Source organism: Eulemur rufifrons, chromosome 2 (genome assembly GCF_041146395.1).
Source record: "Eulemur rufifrons isolate Redbay chromosome 2, OSU_ERuf_1, whole genome shotgun sequence".
NCBI classification, from domain to species: domain Eukaryota; kingdom Metazoa; phylum Chordata; class Mammalia; order Primates; family Lemuridae; genus Eulemur; species Eulemur rufifrons.
Window position 1 is genome coordinate 100,677,256 of NC_090984.1, and position 22,722 is coordinate 100,699,977.

A 22,722-nucleotide genomic window follows, 5' to 3' on the forward strand; every position below is an offset into this window, starting at 1 on the left:
GGAGTTTGAGGTTGCTGTGAGCTAGACCGATGCCACGGCAACTCTAGCCTGGGCAACAGAGAGAGACTCTGTCTCAAAAAAAATAACAAAACTTTTTTGCATGCATGAATGAATGGCTTGTGTACTGATGCTTTGGAAAAGTTAATAGTAATCAAAACTAAGTTCAAGATTATACTGAAATTAGAGAAATCAAACAACTGAACATTTGTGTGGATTTTATATATTAAAGTATAATTTTTTGTGCATTAACATTGATTTTTTTTACTTTCTCAGGCAGTTTCCATTTTTAAAATTACTCTTTGAATAGGAAGTAGTATCAAAATTGCCCTCTATAAAGTTTTGTTCAAAAGTAAGCTTTTGGGCTAACCATACAAATTATTTTCGAAATTCATTACATAGAAACTTTGTGACCTATATTAGCTCATTAATTACTATTGGTCTACATTTATCAGTATCACTTGTATTTCCTGATTCTCTTCTGCCTTTATATATATATATCCAAGGCCAGCACCTGGCTGTAGCAAATGCGTAATTTCCTTACAGTCAAGGATTGCCATTAATCCCAAAGGAACAACCCTGGGAGGAAGAAGCAAAGTAGATTACGTATATACTTGTTAACTAGACCTCCCATGGTTTTGTTACTCATTCTTCTTTATCCTAGAAATATTTTCTCTCAAACTTTATTTAAGCTGTTTATGTTCTTATTTCATGTTAATTACAGAAATATTAGAAATGAAGTGTTTTGAAAACTTTTGAACAAAATTAGGAGATTTTTCTTAAGATTGGATTTTTGTATTTAAGGATTCATTGAATCAATCACAAAATCTCATTAAAGTCATACCTGTTCAATGTGACTTAGGACTGTCCCAGTTTATTTTTTAGAATTTCTAGGTTTTCCTTAAGCTAGTCTAAGATATTATTTACAACAGTATCTCAACTTCTGTATCCTCGATTCTATAACCATGTCAATGAGTCTTTCATTTAAAAGGCTACTCAGGTTCCTCATTAAAGTGAAGTAGCATTCCTCGGAGAAATGTTTGATTCTAGGACTAGGGCAGAGAATGTAAAAGATGAGCCTGGAATATCTTATTGTTCCAGGAAATAAAAAATGTTAAAGGACATGGGGATTAGTTTGAAGGGGGGGCTCCCATTGGCCAAATCTGGAACAATCAAAATAAATAATAACAGTAATGGATTATAACCAATCGAACAAAGTAAGAATCCATGAGTTTATACTAATAAATACATACATTGTATGTATTTATATCCCTTAATAAATGTATGTATGTATTTATATCCCTTAATAAATAAGGGATAGTGTGTGCCTGTCGTCCCAGCTACTTGGGAGGCTGAGGCAGGAGGACTGCTTGAACCCAGGAGTTTTGAGGTTACAGTGAGCTATGATCAGGCCACTGCACTCCAGCCTGAGCAGCAGAGTGAGACTGTGCCACTAAATATATAAGGGATAGGCCGGGCGCGGTGGCTCACGCCTGTAATCCTAGCACTTTGGGAGGCCGAGGCGGGTGGATTGTTTGAGCTCAGGAGTTCGAGACCAGCCTGAGCAAGAGCGAGACCCTGTCTCTACTAAAAAAAGAGAAAGAAATTATCTGGCCAACTAAAAAAAAATATATATATATATATATATATATATATATGGAAAAAATTAGCCGGGCATGGTGGCACATGCCTGTAGTCCCAGCTACTCGAGAGGCTGAGGCAGTAGGATCGTTTAAGCCCAGGAGTTTGAGGTTGCTGTGAGCTGGGCTGACGCCACGGCACTCACTCTAGCCCGGGCAACAAAGCGAGACTCTGTCTCAAAAAAAAACAAAACAAAACAGGAATAAAGGAAAGCTTTTTCTTATAGTAGAATGCCAATTAGTAAATTTCCAAGGAGTGATGGAGTTTTAAAAAATCACTATTTGGCATCATGGTAATAACTGAATCAGTCAAGAATCACCCGTGGATGCTAAAACTACTGGGTGAAAGCTTAATCAGGATAATTGCATAGTCTCAAAATATCTTCCCACAAAATAATTACAAAAGAAAAAATAGTAACATTTAGGAAGAGAAACCAGGCAGACACAATCCTAAACAATTGACTAAATTAACATCAATCACCTCATGATGTGATGTACTGAAAAAGACACATAATCACTTAGTATATGCCTGCCAAAATTGCTTGACCTGAATGTACTCATGAGGAAGCATCAGACAAGCCCAACCTTGGCCAAGATTCTTAAAAAATAATAATTTTAAGGCAAAGAAAGACTGAGAAACTATTCCAGATTAAAGGAAACTAAGACACATGACAACTAAATACAATTTGTGATCAAGGGTTGTATCCTGGACCAGAAAAATAAGTTGCAATAAAGGACATTATTGGGACAATTGGTGGCATAATTTAAATATGGAGTATATATTAAATAATATATCAATGTTAAATTTCTTGATTTTGATAATTGTGCTGTGCTTACAAAAGGGAATGTTCTTTGTCTTAGGAAATAGATACCGAAGTGTTTAGGTAAAGGAGCATGATGTCTGAAACTTACTCTTACATGGTCCAGAAAGAAATTATACATACACATGTATATATAGATAAGTGAGAGGGAAAGCAAATGTGGCAAAATTAATGTATATGAGTGAAGAAGATATGGAAACTCTTTGTATTCTTCTTAAAAGTTTTCTTTAAAAAAGTTACCTAGATAAGAGAAATGTAAATAATAACCACACTCAGATAGATACCACCTCACACCCATTAGGATGGCTACTATCAAAAAAACCAGAAAATGAGTTCGGGCATGGTGGCTCACGCCTGTAATCCTAGCACTTCGGGAGGCAAAGGCAGGAAGATTGAGGTCAGGAGTTCAAGATTATCCTGAGCAAGAGTGAGACTCTATCTCTACAAACATAGAAAACTTAGCTGGGCGTAGTGGCACGCACCTGTAGTCCCAGCTACTTAGAAGGCTGAGTGAGGCAGGAGGATCATTTGAGCCCAGGTGTTTGAGGTTGCAGTGAGCTATGATGATGGTGCCACTGCACTCTACCCCAGGCAATAGAGTGAGACCCTGTCTCAAAACAACAACAACAGCAAAAACCCAGAAAATAACAAGTGTTAGCAATGATGTGGAAAAACTGGAAACCTTGTACATTGTTGGTGGGAATGTAAAATGTTGTAGCCATTATGAAAAACATATGGAAGTTCCTCAAAAAATTAAAAATAGAATTGCCAATCTCACTTCTGGGTATTTGCAAAAGAATTCAGAGCTAGATCTTCAAGAGATATTTGCACACCCATATTCATTGCAGCATTATTCACAACAGCCAAGAGGGAGAAACAACCCAAATGTCCCTTGATAGATGAATGGATAAAGAAAATGTGATGCATATGCAATGGAATATTATGCAGTCTTAAAATCCTGTCACATCCTAAGACATGGATGAGTCTCAAGGATATTATGCTTAGTAAAATAAGCCAGTCACAAAAGGACAAATGCTATATGATTCCACTCATGAAATATCTAAAGTAGTCACCATCATAGAAATGGAAAGTAGGCCGGGCACGGTGGCTCACGCCTGTAATCCTAGCACTCAGGGAGGCTGAGGTGGGTGGATCATTTGAGCTCAGGAGTTCGAGACCAGCTTGAGCAAGAACGAGACTCCATCTCTACTGAAAATAGAAAGAAATTATATGGACAACTAAAAATATACACATAAAAATTAGCCAGGCATGGTGGCGCATGCCTGTAGTACCAGCTACTCGGGAGGCTGAGGCAGGAGGATCACTTGAGCCCAGGAGTTTGAGGTTACTGTGAGCTAGGCTGATGCCACGGCACTCTAGCCTGGGCAACAGAGTGAGACTCTGTCTCAAAAAAAAAAAAAAAAGAAAGAAAAGAAAAGAAATGGAAAGTAGAGGTGGGGGCAGATATGAGGGGGAATTAGTGTTTAATGGGTATAGTTTCAGTTTTGCAAAATGAAAAGTTCTAGAGATCCGTTGCACAACACTATGAATATACTTAACACTACTGAACTGTACACTTAAGTAAGACAGTAAATTTAATATTCCATTTTTTACTGTAATAAAATTATACAGGTAATTCTGATGATAGCCAGGTTTTAGAAACTGGCAATAGTAGGTTAAGGATATGGGGAGAGGTAGGGCAAAGAGCAATTTCTTTACCTTCCTGACTGTTATTTTCATCTTCTATAGATTGACAAACTGAAACAGCAATTGACTGAAACAAAGGAAAAAGCCCAAGAGGAGAAGGAAAAATTGGTGAGTTCTCTCTGTATTCTAATACTTCACTTAATACGTGGTCAGGTTTCCGAGCTCAGGTATTTAAGATCCAATGAGAGTAAATCAATAAGTTCTCTGAGCAGCTCAATGACCTTAAAGCCCACACATCTGATTGCACAGAAGCTCAAAAATAACATGAAAATATGTTATTGTCTGGGCCTGGTGGCTCACGCCTGTAATCCTAGCACTCTGGGAGGCTGAGGTGGGAGGATGGCTTGAGCTCAGGAGTTCGAGACCAGCCTGAGCAAGAGTGAGACCCTGTCTCTACTAAAAATAGAAAAATTAGCTGGATGTCATGGCATGCACCTGTAGTCCCAGCTACTTGGGAGGCTGAGACAAGAGAATCCCTTGAGCCCAGGAGTTTGAGGTTGCTGTGAGCTGCGATGACGCCATTGCGTTCTACCCAGGGCAACAGAGTGAAACTCTGTCTCAAAAAACAAAAAGGATATTGAACCTCACTCCCTCCCCCTTCATATTTAAAAAATATATGTTATTGTAGAAAACTATATGGCATTAATGGTACTTACTAATCCTAAGGTTGTTATTGTTTCTAGGGCTTTTCAATGGACAGAGCTAGGAAATAAATGTTTTTGAAAGACTAAAATAGATCATGAGTCCATTCTAATACTTTCAGTTCAGATGCAGGAATGCAGAGTTTTTACCTAACCTAATGTGTAGCTCCTTTCTCCCTTGTCAAAAATCTTGGTTCTTTTTTTTTTTTTTTTTTTTTTTTGTTGAGACAGAGTCTCACTTTGTTGCCCAGGCTAGAGTGAGTGCCGTGGCGTCAGCTTAGCTCACAGCAACCTCAAACTCCTGGGCTCAAGCGATCCTACTGCCTCAGCCTCTCGAGTAGCTGGGACTACAGGCATGCGCCACTATGCCCGGCTAATTTTTTCTATATAGATTTTTAGGTGTCCATATAATGTCTTTCTATTTTTAGTAGAGACGGGGTCTCGCTCAGGCTGGTCTCGAACTCCTGACCTTGAGCAATCCACCCGCCTCGGCCTCCCAGAGTGCTAGGATTACAGGCGTGAGCCACCGCGCCCGGCCAAAAATCTTGGTTCTTAATCATAGCAATTATCTAGTTGCTTAAACCTTAATATATCCACAGTCTCAGAATATTTTTACTATCACTAACAATAAATTACTAAAAACAGTTTAAGATTTGGGGGGAGCATTTTTCTTCCTTAGGATATATACTAATAAGGATCTATGGTCAAATTGCAAGGTTTAAAAACCCTTTGATGCAAAAGACAACTCCTCCAAGCAAAAGAAAAAGAAAAGAACCATTTGAAATTCCTTTCTATGAGGTTGTGCCACCAACTCAACAACACATTTTGCTTTTGATTTTTAGAGGTTTCTTTTTATTTTTATCTTATTTTTTAGAGACAGGGTCTCTTGCTATGTTGCTCAGGCTAGTCTTGAACTCCTGGCCCCACGCGATCCTCTTGCCTCAGCCTCCCAAGTAATTGGGACTACAGGTGGGTACCACTGCACCCAGCTTAGAAGTTACTTTTTAAAAATCGAGTTTTGCATCTAAAATTATGTAATTATGATAATGTAAAATATATACAAGGTTCAAGTTTTGTTTTTTTTTTTGCACGTTTTTAATTTTCACTGAATTTTTCAGAATGCAAGTAGCATACAAACGGAGGGAATAATGTACTTTGTTTTCTTCAACACTATAGCAGTTGTTCACTCTTTCAGAAAATCACAACACTGACAGCAATGAGGCTTTTGGAACTCAGTCTACCAATATCACACAACTGCGTTAGTCTACACTCATATCTGTCACATGCAGATATATAAGAGAGAAACAGAGTTAGTATCAAATATTATTAATAATAACATTAATGTTTGTTGCATGGCCATGACATGTGACACCAAATTGCATTCACGGAGGGTATTTTTTTTTTTTTTTTTTTTTTTGAGACAGAGTCTCGCTCTGTTGCCCGGGCTAGAGTGCCGTGGCGTCAGTCTAGCTCACAGCAACCTCAAACTCCTGGGCTTAAGCAATCCTCCTGCCTCAGCCTCCCGAGTAGCTGGGACTACAGGCATGCGCCACCATGCCCGGCTAATTTTTTGTATATATATATTTTAGTTGTCCATATAATTTCTTTCTATTTTTAGTAGAGACGGGGTCTCACTCTTGCTCAGGCTGGTCTCGAACTCCTGACCTCGAGCAATCCACCCGCCTCGGCCTCCCAGAGTGCTAGGATTACAGGCGTGAGCCACCGCGCCCGGCCCACGGAGGGTATTTTTTAAATATTTCATTTTATGGTCGTACTGTTTATGTTTAAAAAATTCTATAGCACAATGATGAGAGATCTATATGTTGAAAACTACTGATTAAAATTATTTACTCATTTTGGATTTGCTTCTTGTTTCTCAATCTTACACTGAAACTATCCCTAGAGGTCTCCCACACACCTTTTTTTATGGCTTTTTATGTTACTGTTTCTTTTTCCAATCCATTCCCTATTCCCTGTTGCCTACTGAAGGGCTTTTTAGGAACTAGAGACCAAACATATGCATCCACCTGAGGGAGGATTTCAAGATTAGAGGTTTTCTTCTTGTGATTCTTCAGCACCACTCGGTCTCTTATCATAACACAGGGAATTATTCTGCAACTACCCTTATAAATAAGTCCAGTGCATTTTCAGGAATAGCATATGTGCTTATGTTCTCTACCTCAAAACTGTATTTATCCTTAGCATGCTAACCCTATTTCAACTAAGATTATTTCCCTCTTTTTCTCATCTTATATGTTCCTATTTATCCTAAGAGTAGCGTTTATTCTAGTGCCCTTCAGACCTCCTTCTTTCATTTCTTTTTTTTTTTTGAATTATAATTTCTACAACCTTTTAATGTCAATCCTAATCCTAATTCAAATTTTATAATCTTCATTCATTCATCATCGTCATCTTTATGACTTAATTATTTCTCATCCACTTTCTTTTTTTATCATTAATAACAATTTAATTTTACAGAATCAAAGAGTCTAACAGTATATCTTGTTAGATACAGTATGTCCTCATAATGTATACATTATTTCTTGTACAATGATATGAAATAATATGGGAAATATTCATGATAAATTATTAAGTGAACAATGCAAGTTAAAAACAACAGTTTCATATTTTTTTTCCCCACCCCCCCTTTCCCGAGTCAGCACCTTCAAGTGTTACCACTCCCCAAACGGTGCGCAATGCACTCATTGTGTAGGCATACCCCCATCCCCTCCCCCACCCCCACCTCAGTCTGATGTCCAATTGGTGTCGTTAAGGTTCAAGTTTATAAAACGAATTATATGCTGAGAAATCTAACTTCTATTCATGTTTTTTCCATACCATCTCCTCCCTGTAGAAAACTATTTTAATTATTTTATGGTTTTATCTTCTTATTAAAAAAAAGTATATGTAATAAATTTAAACAAATATATATACATATATTTGTATCTCCTCTTTCTCGGATAAAAGGTAGCATACAACATACATAGACCTGCATGTGCTTTATTTCACTTAACAGTATTTCTTGGAGATCATGCCATAGCAGTAGAGATATTCCTCATTCCTGTTTATAGTTATGTGGTAGTCCATTGTGTAGATGTACCATAGTTTATTCAGATGGTCCTTGTCTTAGTTCAGTCTGCCATGACAGATTACCACAGACTGAGGTGCTTAAACAGCAAACATTTATTTCTCACAGTTCTGGAGGCTAGAAGTCTGACGTCAGGGTGCCAACATGGTTGGGTTCTTGGTGAGGGCTCACAGATCGCTGCCTTCTTTCTGTATCTTTACACCGTGGAAAGAGAAAGCTCTGGTGTCTTCATCATTCTCTTCACCAATCCCATCATGGAGGCTCTACCCTCATAGCCTCATCTAAACCTAAGTCTTCCCAAAGGCCACACTTCCAAATACCATCACACTGGGAATTAGGGCTTCAACATATGAATTGGGGGAGGGGCACAAACATTCAGCACATAGCGATCCTCCCCACCTTTTTTTTAGAGACAGTATTTTGCTCTGTCGACTTGGCTGGAGTGCAGTGGCCCAACCACAGCTCACTGTAACCTCGAACTCCTGGTCTCAAGGGGTCCTCCTGCCTCAGCCTCTTGAGTAGCTAGGACCACAAGCTTGTGCCACCATACCTGACTAATTTTTTTATTTTTTGTAGAGATAGGGATTCACTATGTTGCCCAGGGTGGTCTTAAACTTCTGCCCTCAAGTGATTCTCCCTCCTTGGTCTCCCAAAGTGCTGGGATTATAGGCATGAGTCACTGTACCTGGCCAGCAATCCCCTTTTCATGGATAGTTGGGTTGTTTCCAGTCTTTTGCTATTATGGTTAATGCTCCAATAAAGAGCCTTGTGTATACACCTTTTCACTTTTTTTTTTTTTTGGAGATAGGGTCTTGCTTTGTAACCTGGGCTAGAGTACCATGGTGTCATCCTAGTTTACTGCAACCTCAAAGTCCTCTGCTCAAGCAATCCTCCTGCCTCAGCCTCCCAGATAGCTGGAACTACAAGCACATACCACCACGCCTGGCTAATGTTTCTAATTTTTTTTGTGGAGACAGGGTTTTGTTTTTGCTCAGACTGGTCTCGAACTCCTTGCCTCAAGCAATCCTCCCACCTCAGCCTCCCAGAGTGCTAGGATTACAGGTGTGACCCACCGGCCCACATTTTCACATTTCGACTGCTATGTTTTTGAGATAGACTCCTAGAAATGGTATTGCGGGGTCAGAAAAAAATATGTAATTTTTCTAGATATTGTCAAATTTCTCTCTATAGATATTATGTCATTTTGTAATACCACTGATCATGTCTGAGACTGCCTGTTTTCTCACAGCTTCATTGAATTGAGTATATTGTCAAACTTGATTTTTGCCAATGAGTATTTCAGTGTAGTTTTAATTTGCACTTCTCTTGTTATGCATTAGATTGAGCAGTTTTTCATCTTTGAAGGCCATCTACATTTTTTTGTCATCTTTTGTTCATTTTTTAAATTGTTATTGGCCCTTTTACCTCCTCCTCCCTCCTTTTCTCTCTCTCCTTCCTTCACTTCCCGCTCCTCCTTGTCTTTTTCCTTCTCCCTTCTCTTCCTCCTCCTTCCTTATCTTCCTCTCCCTTCTTTCCCCTACCATCTTCTTTATTTATTAGTCATATTTACCCTTTCTTTGTCTCTTAACTTACTAATTTTTAACTGAGGTCAAGGATATTATTTATCCTCCTCACAGATTAAAGATTTGTTTAGCCTTCTCATACCTCTTTTTAATAAATATACACATTTTCTTCCTTTCTATACAAGATTAGCTTATATAGAAATTTTCCAGATTTTTTTTCTTATTTAAAGCAGTTGGTATCTTTTTACAGAAATTAAAACTTTATGCAAAAATAAAGAGGGGGCATTTCTTCACAGAAGATATATAAATGGCTTAAGGCTTAAATGGAACATGACTCTACGGAACTTCCATTCTTTTTCCTAACTCATTTACATCTTTTTTGAATACAGGAACAAAAGTATACGATGCAAATAAAGGAGCTGGAGGCACAGTTCCATCAAAAAGCCAAAGAAATTGGCATGATTCAGACAGAGCTGAAGACAATAAGACAATTTCAAAAGAGAAAAATCCAAGTGGAAAAAGAATTAGATGATGTAAGTTCCTTTTCGTTTTTGAAAAAAAGATGAGAATTAACTATTTATAGAGCCTTTACAAACATTTACTCCTGTAAGATAACAAAAAATTCTTTTTGACATTTTAGATATTATTTGAGAGAAAAAGGGTAAGGCATATCAGGTTAGGTAGCACTGGCTGCCAAAGGTCTTGCCTTTAGACTTTTCTTTTTCTAAGCTTGATTTTTTTCTTTTGTGAACTCACCAAATCTCTGCCAGTATACCCTTACATGTTTATCACCAGGTGACCCTTTGGATTGATGTCAGTAAGAAACACATTACCAGTTCTTGGAAAACATGAGGGCAAAAGTAGCAAAGTCCTAAAGAAAAATATGTTTAGGCTGATGAATATTAGTTTTAGAAAAATTTAGAAGACTTATAGAGGTGTAAGAGTCAGTGGGGTGAGGAACACTAAATACTTTCAGAAAGTTTTTCTCATCTTGCTGTGCTCTTTCCTTGGCTCAGAATATAGTTTTATTGCATCAACAATAATACGGTAAATGGCATAGGTGAGTGCCAGGCACAGGTAGCTAAAATTAGCTTTGTGACTATAGACATTATTTAACCTTTCCTTTTTTTTTTTTTTTTTGAAGAAATTTATTGAAAAGTTGAATGAAGACAAGAAATCCGCCTTCTCCACCCCTCACCCTCACTCACTCAGCACACAGAAACATACCACCTTTTGTGGAGGTGCCATGCACACACCCTGACAGGGTTCCAATGCTGCTGACACCTTCTACAAAAGGAATGGCAAATGGGAGTTATTTCAGAGAGACACAAGGTGGCTACCCAGAGCCTTAAGCCAAGAACTCTGCAGGATCTATGATCTGTTAATCATGTCTGCCACAGGTGCTGGAGATGGGCCTGGAGGCCCATATTCATGAATCATCTTGATGTTAGTGGTGTAATTTCCAAAAGTTACAAACCTAAGTCTCATACAAAGTTAGAAAGAACATGTGCTGGAGCCATATTTAACTCATTAACAAGGAAACCAGCAGGATAGTAAAGATGGTTCCCCACTTAACCTTTCTATACCTTGGTTTCCTCATTTGTAAAATGGGGATAAGCATGTGCCTGTAGTCCCAGCTACTTGGGAAGTTGAGGTGGGAGGATTGCTTGAGCTCAGGAGTTTAAGGTTGCAGTGAACTATGATATGACACTACACTCCAGCCTGGGCAGCAGAGCAAGACTCTGTTAAAAAAAAAAAAAAAGGAGGTGGGTGGATAATAACAATTATTGTCTCATAGAGTTATTGTAGGATTAAATGAGTTAATATTAATATATGTAGGTTAGGCATGGTGGCTCACACCTGTAATCCCAGCACTTTGGGAGGCCGAGGTGGGAGGATCACTTGAGGTCAGGAGTTCGAGACCAGCCTGAGCAAGAGTGAAACCCCCATCTTCTCCTAAAAATAGAAAAAAATTAGCCGGGCGACTAAAAATAGAAAAAATTAGCCAGGTGTGGTGGTGCACGCCTATAGTCCCAGCTACTTGGGAGGCTGAAGCAAGGGGGATCACTGGAGCCCAGGAGTTTGAGGTTGCTGTGAGCTAGGCAGACACCACAGTACTCTAGCCTGGGCAATAGAGCGAGAGACTCTGTCTCATAAAAAAGAAAATTAATATATGTAAAATGCTTAGAATAGTGCATGTCCCATGATTAGAATTATATAAACAGTGGTGTGTAGCTCTCTGTAAAAAAAAAAAAAAAAGGCCCTGATTTTGTAGCATTTGCTGATTTCCTTGGTGTAAATACTTTATGATAACAAGGCTATAGTCATCTGAAAGCTTTATTTGGAGCTTGAGGATCCATCCGCTTCCAAGGTGGCATATTACCATGACTGTCAAGTTGGTGCTGAGTGATTAAGGGGAGGCCTCAGCTGCTGCCTACATGGGCCCCTTCTTAAGCTGCTTGAGTGTCCTCATGACTTGATGGATGATTTCACCCAGGAGAAAGCCAGACAGAAGTTATCTTTTTCATGACCCAGCCTTGGAAGTCACATAGCATTACTTCTGCCATATTCTTTTAGTTAGAAGTAAGTCCTTAAGTTTGGCCCACATTCTAGGGGGGGGGAATTTGGTTCTATCATTTGAAGGGAAGTGTATCAAAGAACTTACGTATTTATTTTGTAAACACCATATGACCACAACCCAAAGTATACACAACTGCAGGAATAATTTTAAAATATCACAGTTCTGATAATGCTCTGATCACACGCCTCAAGAATCATCTTTAGTTATTTCTCCACTGTAAACAGAATATCATCCAGACACCTTAGTGTGAAAACAAAGACACTATACCTATTTAGGAACATAATTATCTCCTTTTACTATACCACCCCACAATCCCTTTAATCTACCAAAACTGGGTATTTATTCATCCCTGAAGTCTTGCCTATCTTTCTTACGTTGTTCACAATGTTTTTTATTTTTTAATTTTTATTTATTTATTTATTTATTTTGAGACAGAGTCTCGCTCTGTTGCCCGGGCCACAGTGCTGTGGTGTCAGCCTAGCTCACAGCAACCTCAAACTCCTGGGCTCAAGCAATCCTCCTGCCTCAGCCTCCCGAGTAGGTGGGACTATAGGCATGTGCTACCATGCCCGGCTAATTTTTCTATATATATTTTTAGTTGTCCATATAATGCCTTTCTATTTTCAGTAGAGACGGGGTCTCGCTCTTGCTCAGGCTGGTCTTGAACTCCTGAGCTCAAATGATCCATCGCCTCAGCCTCCCAGAGTGCTAGGATTATAGGCGTGAGCCACTGTGCCCGGCCCACAATGTTTTTTAAATCTGGAATATATTCCTGATCTCTGTCCATTAAAATATTACCTGTCCTTCAAAAACTCAGCTCAAATGCATGTCCTCCCTGAGACTTTCCGCCAGAGTAATAATTTCTTTTCTGTACATTTCCATGGCATTTTGTATCTCTTTTATACCACTTAGCCCATTCTGTCTTGACATTATATTTATTTATTACTTGTCTTATCTCTTCTACTAGATTGTAAATTCTTTGAGGCTTGAACAGTATTGTCTTTTGTATTCACTGAAATACAAGATACACAGTAATGCTTAATAAACCTTTGTTAAATGCTGAGTGGGTCTTTTCATTGAAACATAATTGAAGGAGTGTCAGGTTTTATAGAACGAATATAAAGTTTTGTTTTCTGTGAAAATGTTTCAGATTGAAATCAACAGAATTAATTTTTCAGGAACTCTTAAAACAGCTATACTATGTGTAGGTATACATTGAATAAATTAAGAACTATTAATAGTTGTGCATATTCTAGTGGGCCATAATGTGATTTTTTTTTTTTAAAGAACAATGTTGCCACCTAGTGGAGAAATAGATTCCAAACCTTTCAAAAAGAGCTGTTGGGGGAGACTTAAAATTTGAGGGCAAAAAATACTGGCTTATGAGAAAAAATAAGGTAATTCTGTGGAATTCCAAATGTGGCAGAACTGAGGCAGATATGGGCGCCCATGAATTTAAATTTGGGAGGTATACATTAGGGAAGAAAATTAATTATACTGTGTATATAGAATTGACAGTACAATTTTAATTTTATGCAAATTAAAGAGATTAATTAAATTTAGATTATCAAAAAGTATTCAAGGCATACATTTTAAAGAAAAAATGACTTCTGTATACCTGATTAACAGAAGATGCATAGGTTGCAGTTATTTTTTTAACAGTTTTAGTCCTTTTTGACAAAGTGATAATACTCATGTCTGCAAATTTAGCTCAGCTGATAAAAGAATAAAATAAAAATACCCTATCCCTCACAATTACACTACCTCAAGGTAACCATTGTTAATACTTAGGTATGTAGTTGTTCCTTTTTTCCTTGCTGTATAGAAACATTTAAAAACATCTGTATGCTATTTTTATAAAAGTGAAGTCATTATTTACAAATTGTTAACCTGATTTTTCACTTTATATATTGTTGACATTCTTCAGTGCCATTAAATATTGTTCTTAAAATCTTTTGAATAGATACATAGAATTCCATTGGGTAGATGTATCATAATTTATGAATTGGTTGCTTGCTATTAGACATTTGGACTTTTTTCTAATTTTTCACTATTATAAACTGCGGTGAACATCTAAGGAATAAAATCTTTTTCTATATCTTTAATTTGTTTTTAGGATAACCTCTTAGGAGGAGAATTTATAGGCAAATAAACACAAACTTTTACAGGTTTGTGATGTATACTGCCTGATTACCTTTTGAAAGATTTAAACCACTTAAAGAAATTGTATAAAAAATTCAGGGAGAAAGAAGAGCATCTGAAAGAGATTATACAAAATGGAGATTTAATACATTTATAATAGGTTATAGTTAAGGAAATTTATTAAGTGTAGGGAAGAACAGTATTAAACATAATTAATAACCTATATATTAAATGATTACTATGCTAAATATTTTACTTATATTATTTGTTATTTAATCCTTACCATACCCCTATGAGATAGGTACTATTACAGTCGTCTTTTTATACATGGAGACCAAGTTAAGTAACTTGCTTAGAGTCCAACAGCTACTGTCAAACAGCTAGAGGGAGAGGCAGCATTTGATTCTGATCTATCTGATGGAAAGCCTTTCTCTATAGCTTTTTTTTTTTTTTTTTTTTTTTGAGACAGAGTCTCGCTCTGCCACCTGGGCTAGAGTGCAGTGGTGTCATCATAGCTCACTGTAACCTGAAACTCCCAGGCTCAGGTGGTTCCCTTGCCTCAGCCTCCCAAGTAGCTGGGACTACAGGCGTGTACCACCAAACCTTCCTAATTTTTCTATTTTTTTTAGAGATGGGGTCTCTTGCTCAGGCCAGTCTCTAACTCCTGGGCTCAAGCAGCCCTCCCACCTGGGCCTCCCAGAGTGCTAGGATTATAGGCATGAGTCACCATGCCTGGCCTCTACTGCCCTTTTTGTGGCATGAGTGTTAGATTGAATATGCCTCTTTCTTTTTTTTCCCCAGAGTATCAGATCTTTTGTTGTCATCAAGTAAGAATATGCCTATTTCAATCTTAATCATTCTTGCCTGTAAATATAGACTATAGGATCATTGCTTTAAATTAGTTCAGCTTTCTTTGACTAGAATAATTTTATGTCCTTTCTATTCCATACAGTTTTAGAGAAAAGTAGGATACATCCATGGCAATCATGAGGAGATGTTTTTTTAGATTGATATTACAAAGAATTTTTTTTAAAAAATGAGAACTATTAAAGGGCAGCCTAGTGAATTAATGAGATTTGAGTTAGTGATAATTCTGTCTCAGGACATCTTTCTTATAGAAGGAATTCCTATATTAGGTGGGAGAATTATGTAGTCTAATTCCTAAGTTCTCTTCCAATTCTAAAATTTTATAATTCTGTGATTCCATATGTTTGAATAGATGGTATTTAGAAAATATGATTATGAGAACAACTTGTCTGAATGTTCTGAGATCTGTTATTCATTAAAGGCTTTTTAAAAACTCAATATAGCAGTCCCCCCTTATCCACAGGGAATATATTCCAAGACCCACAGCAGATGTCTGAAACTGCAGATAGTACTGAACCCTATATATACTATGCTTTTTCCTATACATATATACCTAAGATAAAGTTTAATTTCTAAATTAGGCACAGTAAAAGATTAACAACAAAAACTAATAAAACAATTATAACAATATACTGTAATAAAAGTTATGTGAATGTGGTCTCTCTTTCTCCCCACCCCCCCACCAAAATATCTTTATGTTTTTGGACTGTAGTTGAACATGGGTAACTGAAACTGCAGAAACTGAGACCACAGATAAGGGGGGACTACTGTATTGACCTTGTAAATCTATAGAGGATTGAGGGAAATATGGTACTTACAGGCGGCAACACCAACTTTTTCTTTGTGTTCAAGATTAAGAGGTAATGTAGAACAGAAAAAGTTTCCTTATTGAAATTTTCTGAGAATATACCCCAATCAACCGCATTTCCTATTGACCATTTTTAACTTTTTTGTCATTTTGATTTTAGCTGAACGAGAATTTAAGGAACACAGAGCGGAAACATCAGGAGACTCTTAGAAGACTGGAAGGCAGGTTTTTTGAAGAAAAGGTAGAGAATATTTGGGTTAATTAAGAAATGTTTTGTTTTACTGGAACAACATAAGTGTATCCTGAGACGTATCAACCTACCATTTGGTATCTTAGAAAATTAAAAGATTTGAATAATAGCAGAATAAAAATCAGGGAAAATAAAACCTTCTGTTTAGAAATCTCAATGTCTAGTCCTTTTTTTCCCCCTCCAATTGAGAGATTCTTAAAATCCTCCACAGGAATTGCCATCTTATGAATGCTTTAGTACACATCTCCCTCGGCTTGGTATTCCCCTAGTGGGACTACATGTACTACATTACGTAGGGGAGATGGGATTGGAGAAGTCACTCTGGTGTGTATATGAAAATGATCCCTTAGTCAAGCCAAGCTCAGGATGTTAATAAAAGAGGGCTCAAAAATGCTCCTTAGCATATCACAAACTTCCAAGTTTCTCTGTGCTTCTGAAGTTAATTCTCCAAATTGTGGGAAATACATTGGAACACTTCTCATGTACAGAATCCTTTCAGAGGCCCCATGTTTTTTCTTTAATTAATTATTTTAATTACTTCTTTAATTTTTCATTCTTGGGAAGAATTGATGGGGATGTAGGGAGTTGAGAGTGGGGCAAATAAGCACCCATGAGATTTAGATAAGACAAATTGCTTTAGAAAGTGTTTCTACGTTTCTAGTTTAGGTATTGAATAACCTGGAAGGAGTAGGGCAGGACCAGCACCCTAGTGCTTTCCCTCTGAGGCACTTCCTGGCACTGTCAGGAATGGAAGCCCTAAAGATTAGGCTGCTCTCAGTAGCCTCTCCCCTCTATCGCACCCTAATCTTGATCCCTTTTCTACTTGGTATAGGAAATAAAGGTTCGAAGTGCTTTGTCAGTTTACAGAATACCTTAGTGACTGTGTCTTAGTGTGTTTGTGTTACTATAAAGGAATACGTGTAGCTGGGTAATTTATAAAGAAAAGAGGTTTATTTGGCTGATGGTTCTCCTAGCTGTACAAGAACCATGGCACCAGCATCTGCACCTGGTTAGGGCCTCAAGCTACTTACACTCATGGCAGAAGGGCAAGGGGAGCTGGCATGTGCAGATCACATGGCCAGAGAGAAAGCAAAAGAGAGGGGAAAGGTACCAGGCTCTTTTTAACAACCAGCTTTCCAGGGAACTGTTGTGGGAACTAATAGAGTGAGAACTCACTCGATACCTGGAGGGTGGCACCACACCATTCATGAGGGATCTGCCCCCATGACCCAGACACCTCCCATTAGGCCCCAGCTCCAACACTGGGGATCAGATTTCAACATGAGACTTGGTAGGGCCAAATAAACCAAATCCAAACCATAGCACATTGCTTATGTAAATAGGATTTTTATATCTGAAAGCAGGTAGCTGCTGGCCTTACCCTCATGGTTATGAGACAGTTACTGCAGCTCCAAGCTGTGTCTATGTTCAAAGCAAAAAGAAGAGTGGCTCTAGCAGTCTTTCTCCCTTTTATCTAGAAATCATAAAAACTTTCCCAGAAGCTCCTAGCAGATTTGACCAGATCCATGTTATAAAGGATGCTAGGAAAGTGTTTTGTGTTTCCAGCCACTAGTAGAAGCTAGGAAGGAGAAAGGAGGATGGGACTGAGTGTTGGGTTGGCCAGCCACAGCAGTATCAGACTCACCATGTTAAGCATAAACTTCATGGGTATTTCTCCTGTGCTGGTTTGAACCCCAGTGCTGCTGCTTCATGGCAGTGGGCTTTCCAATAGGCCTGTTCATTCATCTCATACCTCAGCATGCTCCACCTGTTCATATAAAGGATTTCCCCAGGTCATCAGTGTTTTGTTTGGTTTTGTTTTCCCATTTGTTTCTTTCTGTTCCTTAAACCACAAAGTGCTGTCCTACACCATATTTTTTCTTTTCTTTTTTAGAGACAGGGTCTCACTCTGTCACCTAGGCTGGAGTACAGTGGTGTGATCATAGCTCACTGCAGTCTCAAAACTCCTGGTCTTCAAGGGATCCTCCTGCCTTAGCCTCCTGAGTAGCTAGAACTACAAACACATGCCACCATACCTGGCTAATTTTTAAATTTTTTGTAGAGGTGGGATCTCACTGTGTTGCCCAGGCTGGTCTCAAAAACTCTCGGCCTCAAGCAATCCTCTCACCTTGGCCTCCCAAAGTGCTGGGATTTCAGGCATGAGCCACTGTGCCCTGCCTATACCATATTTTGTACTTGCTATTGCCTCTTCCTAGAATGCTCTTCCTCTAGCTCTGGCTCATTCTCATTCTTTTTTTTTTTTTTTTTTTTTTGAGACAGGGGTTCTTGCTGTATTACCCAGGCTGGAGTGTGGTGGCACCATCATGGCTCAAAACTTCTGGGCTGAAGTGATCCTCCCTGCTTGGCCTGTCAAAGTGCTAGGATTATAGGCGTGAGCCACCATGCCCAACCTCATTCTCATTCTTTTTTTTTTTGTTGTTGAGACAGAGTCTCACTTTGTTGCCCAGGCTAGAGTGAGTGCCGTGGCGTCAGCTTAGCTCACAGCAACCTCAGACTCCTCGGCTTAAGCGATCCTACTGCCTCAGCCTCCTGAGTAGCTGGGACTACAGGCATGCGCCACTATGCCCGGCTAATTTTTTCTATATAGATTTTTAGTTGTCCATATAATGTCTTTCTATTTTTAGTAGAGATGGGGTCTCGCTCTTGCTCAGGCTGGTCTCGAACTCCTGACCTCGAGCGATCCACCCGCCTCGGCCTCCCAGAGTGCTAGGATTACAGGCGTGAGCCACCGCGCCCGGCCCTCATTCTCATTCTTTAGACCTCAAATGTCATTTCCTCAGAGAGAGATTCCCTAAACTGCAATCTAAAATGACCTCCCCCAGTTACTATCTATCTCATTACCCCATTTATTTTATTTTATCTACAACATTCATCACACTGTATTAACTCTCTTATTTGTTTAGTTGTTAGGGTGCTGTGTAACATCAGATTACCTGCATATGAATCCTTGCTCTGCCACTTACTAGCTATGTGACTTTGGGCAACTTACTAACTTCTCTTTTCCTCAGTTTCCTCCTCCTTGCTTTTGGGGATAATAATTTCATAGGGTTGTTGTGAGAAATAAATGATACAGCTCTTAGAACCATGCCTGGCACATAGTAAATGCTCAGTACATTGTACTTACTGCTTATTGTTTAGATCCTACCCTAGGACATAAGCTTCATGACATCAGGGACCTTGTCTGTTTTGTTTACCACAGAATCTTCAGTATCTAAAACAACTAGTACACTATTAGTGCTTTATAGGAATTTATTGAATGAATAAATGAATGACTCTAATCAAATCGCATTTAGCAGATTTTTTCCAGATCTGCTTTCCAATATGGAAGTGGATTTTCCCACCCCTATTTACATGTCATGTTGCTGCTTTAGTGGGGAAATTGGGAGGTTCCTTAAGGTTCCTGTGTTCACACTATCCTCTTAGCTGGCTTCTCCACCAGTGCTGGGAGTTCTTCACGTCAGGTCATGTGGACAGGAGTGTTTTAATTGAAATTCTGAAATAAGTACCTTTTTTTATTGTTTTCCAAACAATGAAATAAACACTTTTTGATGTGTAAAATTTGTTGTTAGAAATGTAATTGTATTTAAGTAGCCTATTTTCTTTTTTAGCACCGTCTAGAAGAAGAGGCTGAAAAGAAGATAATAACACTGGCAGAGAGAGCCCACCACGAAGCTGTTGTGTAAGAGACTGCTGCCTCTTTTTTCTGATAGCCTCTCTTACCTTGTTGCTGGTCTATTTTCTTCTTTCCTTGTCTTCTCCCTTCTCTCCTGTCTTGCTTGCTTCAAATTTTCTGGTCTACTCTCCATCACTGTTTCTTTCTCTTTGTGTTCCCCCCACCTTCTTTCCTTTGCCCTTTCTGTAGAAGCACAGAGTGGTGGAAAGATCGAACTTATTTAGATTTATGGTTCTCAACATAAATATTAATTGACTGTAGAAGGATTTCTTAACTTTCTTGAAATTAAATTTCTTCCTCTAAATATGGGGCTAATAATAGCAATCTTGCATGGTTGTCATGAGGTATATTAGTGGACATAACACTAAGCTGTGTTATGTTAACAAATGAACTCTCAAGTCTCAGTGGTTTATTTCTTGCTCAAATAACAATCTAATGTGGATCTGGCAGCTCTCCTCCAGTGGTGATTCAAAAACCTGGGCTATTGGAAATGATAGTGGATAAAAAAAAAAAAAGAAAGAAAGAAAACAAGCAAGAACCTGGGCTGCTTCCATCTTGTACTTCTATCTTGGAGTTCACTTTTAGTCACGTGGACAGGAAAGAGCATGAAACACTCATACCTGCTCTTAACTGCCCTGCACTAGAAGTAACACATCCTTTCCATTTTCATATTGAGCAAGAACTTAGTCACTAGATCCCCACCTAACAATTTTTTTTTTTTTTTTTTTTTGAGTCTTGGTCTGTCACCTGGGCTAGAGTGCCATGGCATCAGCCTAGCTCACAGCAACCTCAGACTCCTGGGCTCAAGTGATTCTCCTGCCTCAGCCTCCGAGTAGCTGGGCTTACAGGCGTGTACCGCCATGACTGGCTAATTTTTCTATTTTTAGTAGAGACAGGATCTCGCTCTTGATCAAGCTGGTCTCGAACTACTGACCTCAAGTGATCTTCCCGTCTCGGCCTCCCAAAGTGCTAGGATTACAGGCATCAGCTACCTCGCCCCGGCCTAATTTTTTTTTTTAAGAGACAGGGTCTCACTCTGTTGCCCAAGCTGGGGTGCAGTGGCCCAACCATAGCTCACTGTAACCTTGAATTCCTGGACTCAAGCAATCCTCCTGCCTCAGCCTCCTGCGTATCTGGGACTATAGGTGTGTACTACTGCACCTAGCTAATTTAAATTTTTGTTTGTTTGTTTGTTTTTAGAGACAAGGTCTTGCTATTTTGCCCAGGCTGGTCTTTTTTTTTTTTTTTTTTTTTTTTTTGAGACAGAATCTCGCTCTGTTGCCCGGGCTAGAGTGCTGTGGCGTCAGCCTAGCTCACAGCAACCTCAAACACCTGGGCTTAAGCGATCCTACTGCCTCAGCCTCCCGAGTAGCTGGGACTACAGGCATGCGCCACCATGCCCGGCTAATTTTTTCTATATATATTTTAGTTTGCCAGATAATTTCTTTCTATTTTTAGTAGAGACGAGGTCTCGCTCTTGCTCAGGCTGGTGTCAAACTCCTGACCTCGAGCGATCCACCCGCCTCGGCCTCCCAGAGTGCTAGGATTACAGGCGTGAGCCACTGTGCCCGGCCCAGGCTGGTCTTGAACTCCTGAGCTCAAGTGATCCTCCCACCCCAGTCTCCCAAAGTACTAGGATTACTGGCATGAGGCACTGTGCCCCACTCCCACCTAATTTTTTCGGTACCTACCATAAGCTAAATAAGTGGTGGTCATTATTAATGTTGGGGCGGGGAGGGGGCGGGGAGGGGGCGGGAGTGGGGTGGTAAAGCAATTATTGTTCTAGTTTGATAATATCTAAAACTTCGGCCTGTATTTTGGGACCTTATATCTATCTATTTCAGGCAACTGAATAATGCTGGAAGAAATGTTTTTACAGAGAATGTTTCTCTCCAGAAAGCTCTTGCATACCACCTGAAGGAAGCTGATGCTCTTCAAAAAAGCTCCCAGAAGTTGCAAGAGAGTCATACTGTCCTTTTACATCAAAAGGTTCCTTCTCACTTAGACTTTGTTTCCTAACTTTTTTTTAAGGATTGGGTTGGTAAATACCAAGAATCGGTTATAATAACGATGTAGAAGGATGATAGGACCATTTTCCTTCTGTCTGGATGACATACATTCCTTATCTGAAAAGACGAATTACTGAATGACTTATAAGAAGCATTATACTCGACTTCAAAAAGAATATATCAGAAACATAAATATGACTTTGACTCTCTACCACCTTAGAATAATTCATTTTTCTTTGCTTATGGTTGGTCCCTGAATCACCTAAGAATAGGCTTTTAGCTGTGAGTAACAGACCTGACATCAATGGCATCACACAGGGTTTATTCTTTCTTCTAAAGGAAGTCTGAAGGTAAACAATCCAGAGCAGGGATAGTAGTGCCACAAAGTCCACAGACACTCAGCTTCCTTAACTCTGTTCTGCAACATGTGCCTTATATCCTCAAATTCACTTCATGGCCCAAGGTGGCTGGTGGAGCTCTAACCATCACTCCATAAACAGCAGGAAGGAAGACAAGAAGGAAAAAATGTGCTTCTCCCTTTATTTTATTCATTCATTTATTTTTGGAGACAGAGTCTCACTCTGTCACCTGGGCCACAGTGCAGTGGTGTCATTACAGCTCACTGCAACCTCAAAGTCCTGGGCTCAAGGGGTCCTCCTGCCTCAGACTCCCAAGTAGCTGGGACTATAGGCACACACCACCATGCCAAGCTAACTTTTTCTATGTTTTGTAGAGACGGGGTCTCATTCTTGCTGCTCTTGCTCAGGGCTGGTCTCCTGGTCTCCAGGAGCTCGAGCTCCTGTCTTGGCCTCCCAGAATGCTAGGATTACGGGTGTGAGCCGCTGCACCTGGCTTTGCTTCTGCCTTTAGAGGTCTTCCTGGAAATATTACGCACATTGCCACTTGCATCTTATTAACCAGAACATGGCTATGCTGAACTTCAAGGGAGGCTGG

At 39.2% G+C, this 22,722-nt stretch overlaps 1 protein-coding gene across 1 annotated transcript in view; it reads left to right on the forward strand.

The window, feature by feature from the left end:
* BBOF1 (basal body orientation factor 1) overlaps nucleotides 1-22,722 on the forward strand; it is a 36,138-nt gene that overhangs the window by 5,024 nt on the left and 8,392 nt on the right. The window contains exons 3-7 of the mRNA XM_069488796.1: nucleotides 4,208-4,273; nucleotides 9,807-9,950; nucleotides 15,976-16,056; nucleotides 19,695-19,765; nucleotides 21,604-21,748. Of these exons, the coding sequence (XP_069344897.1) occupies nucleotides 4,208-4,273; nucleotides 9,807-9,950; nucleotides 15,976-16,056; nucleotides 19,695-19,765; nucleotides 21,604-21,748 (507 nt within the window). The remainder of the gene's footprint in view (nucleotides 1-4,207; nucleotides 4,274-9,806; nucleotides 9,951-15,975; nucleotides 16,057-19,694; nucleotides 19,766-21,603; nucleotides 21,749-22,722) is intronic.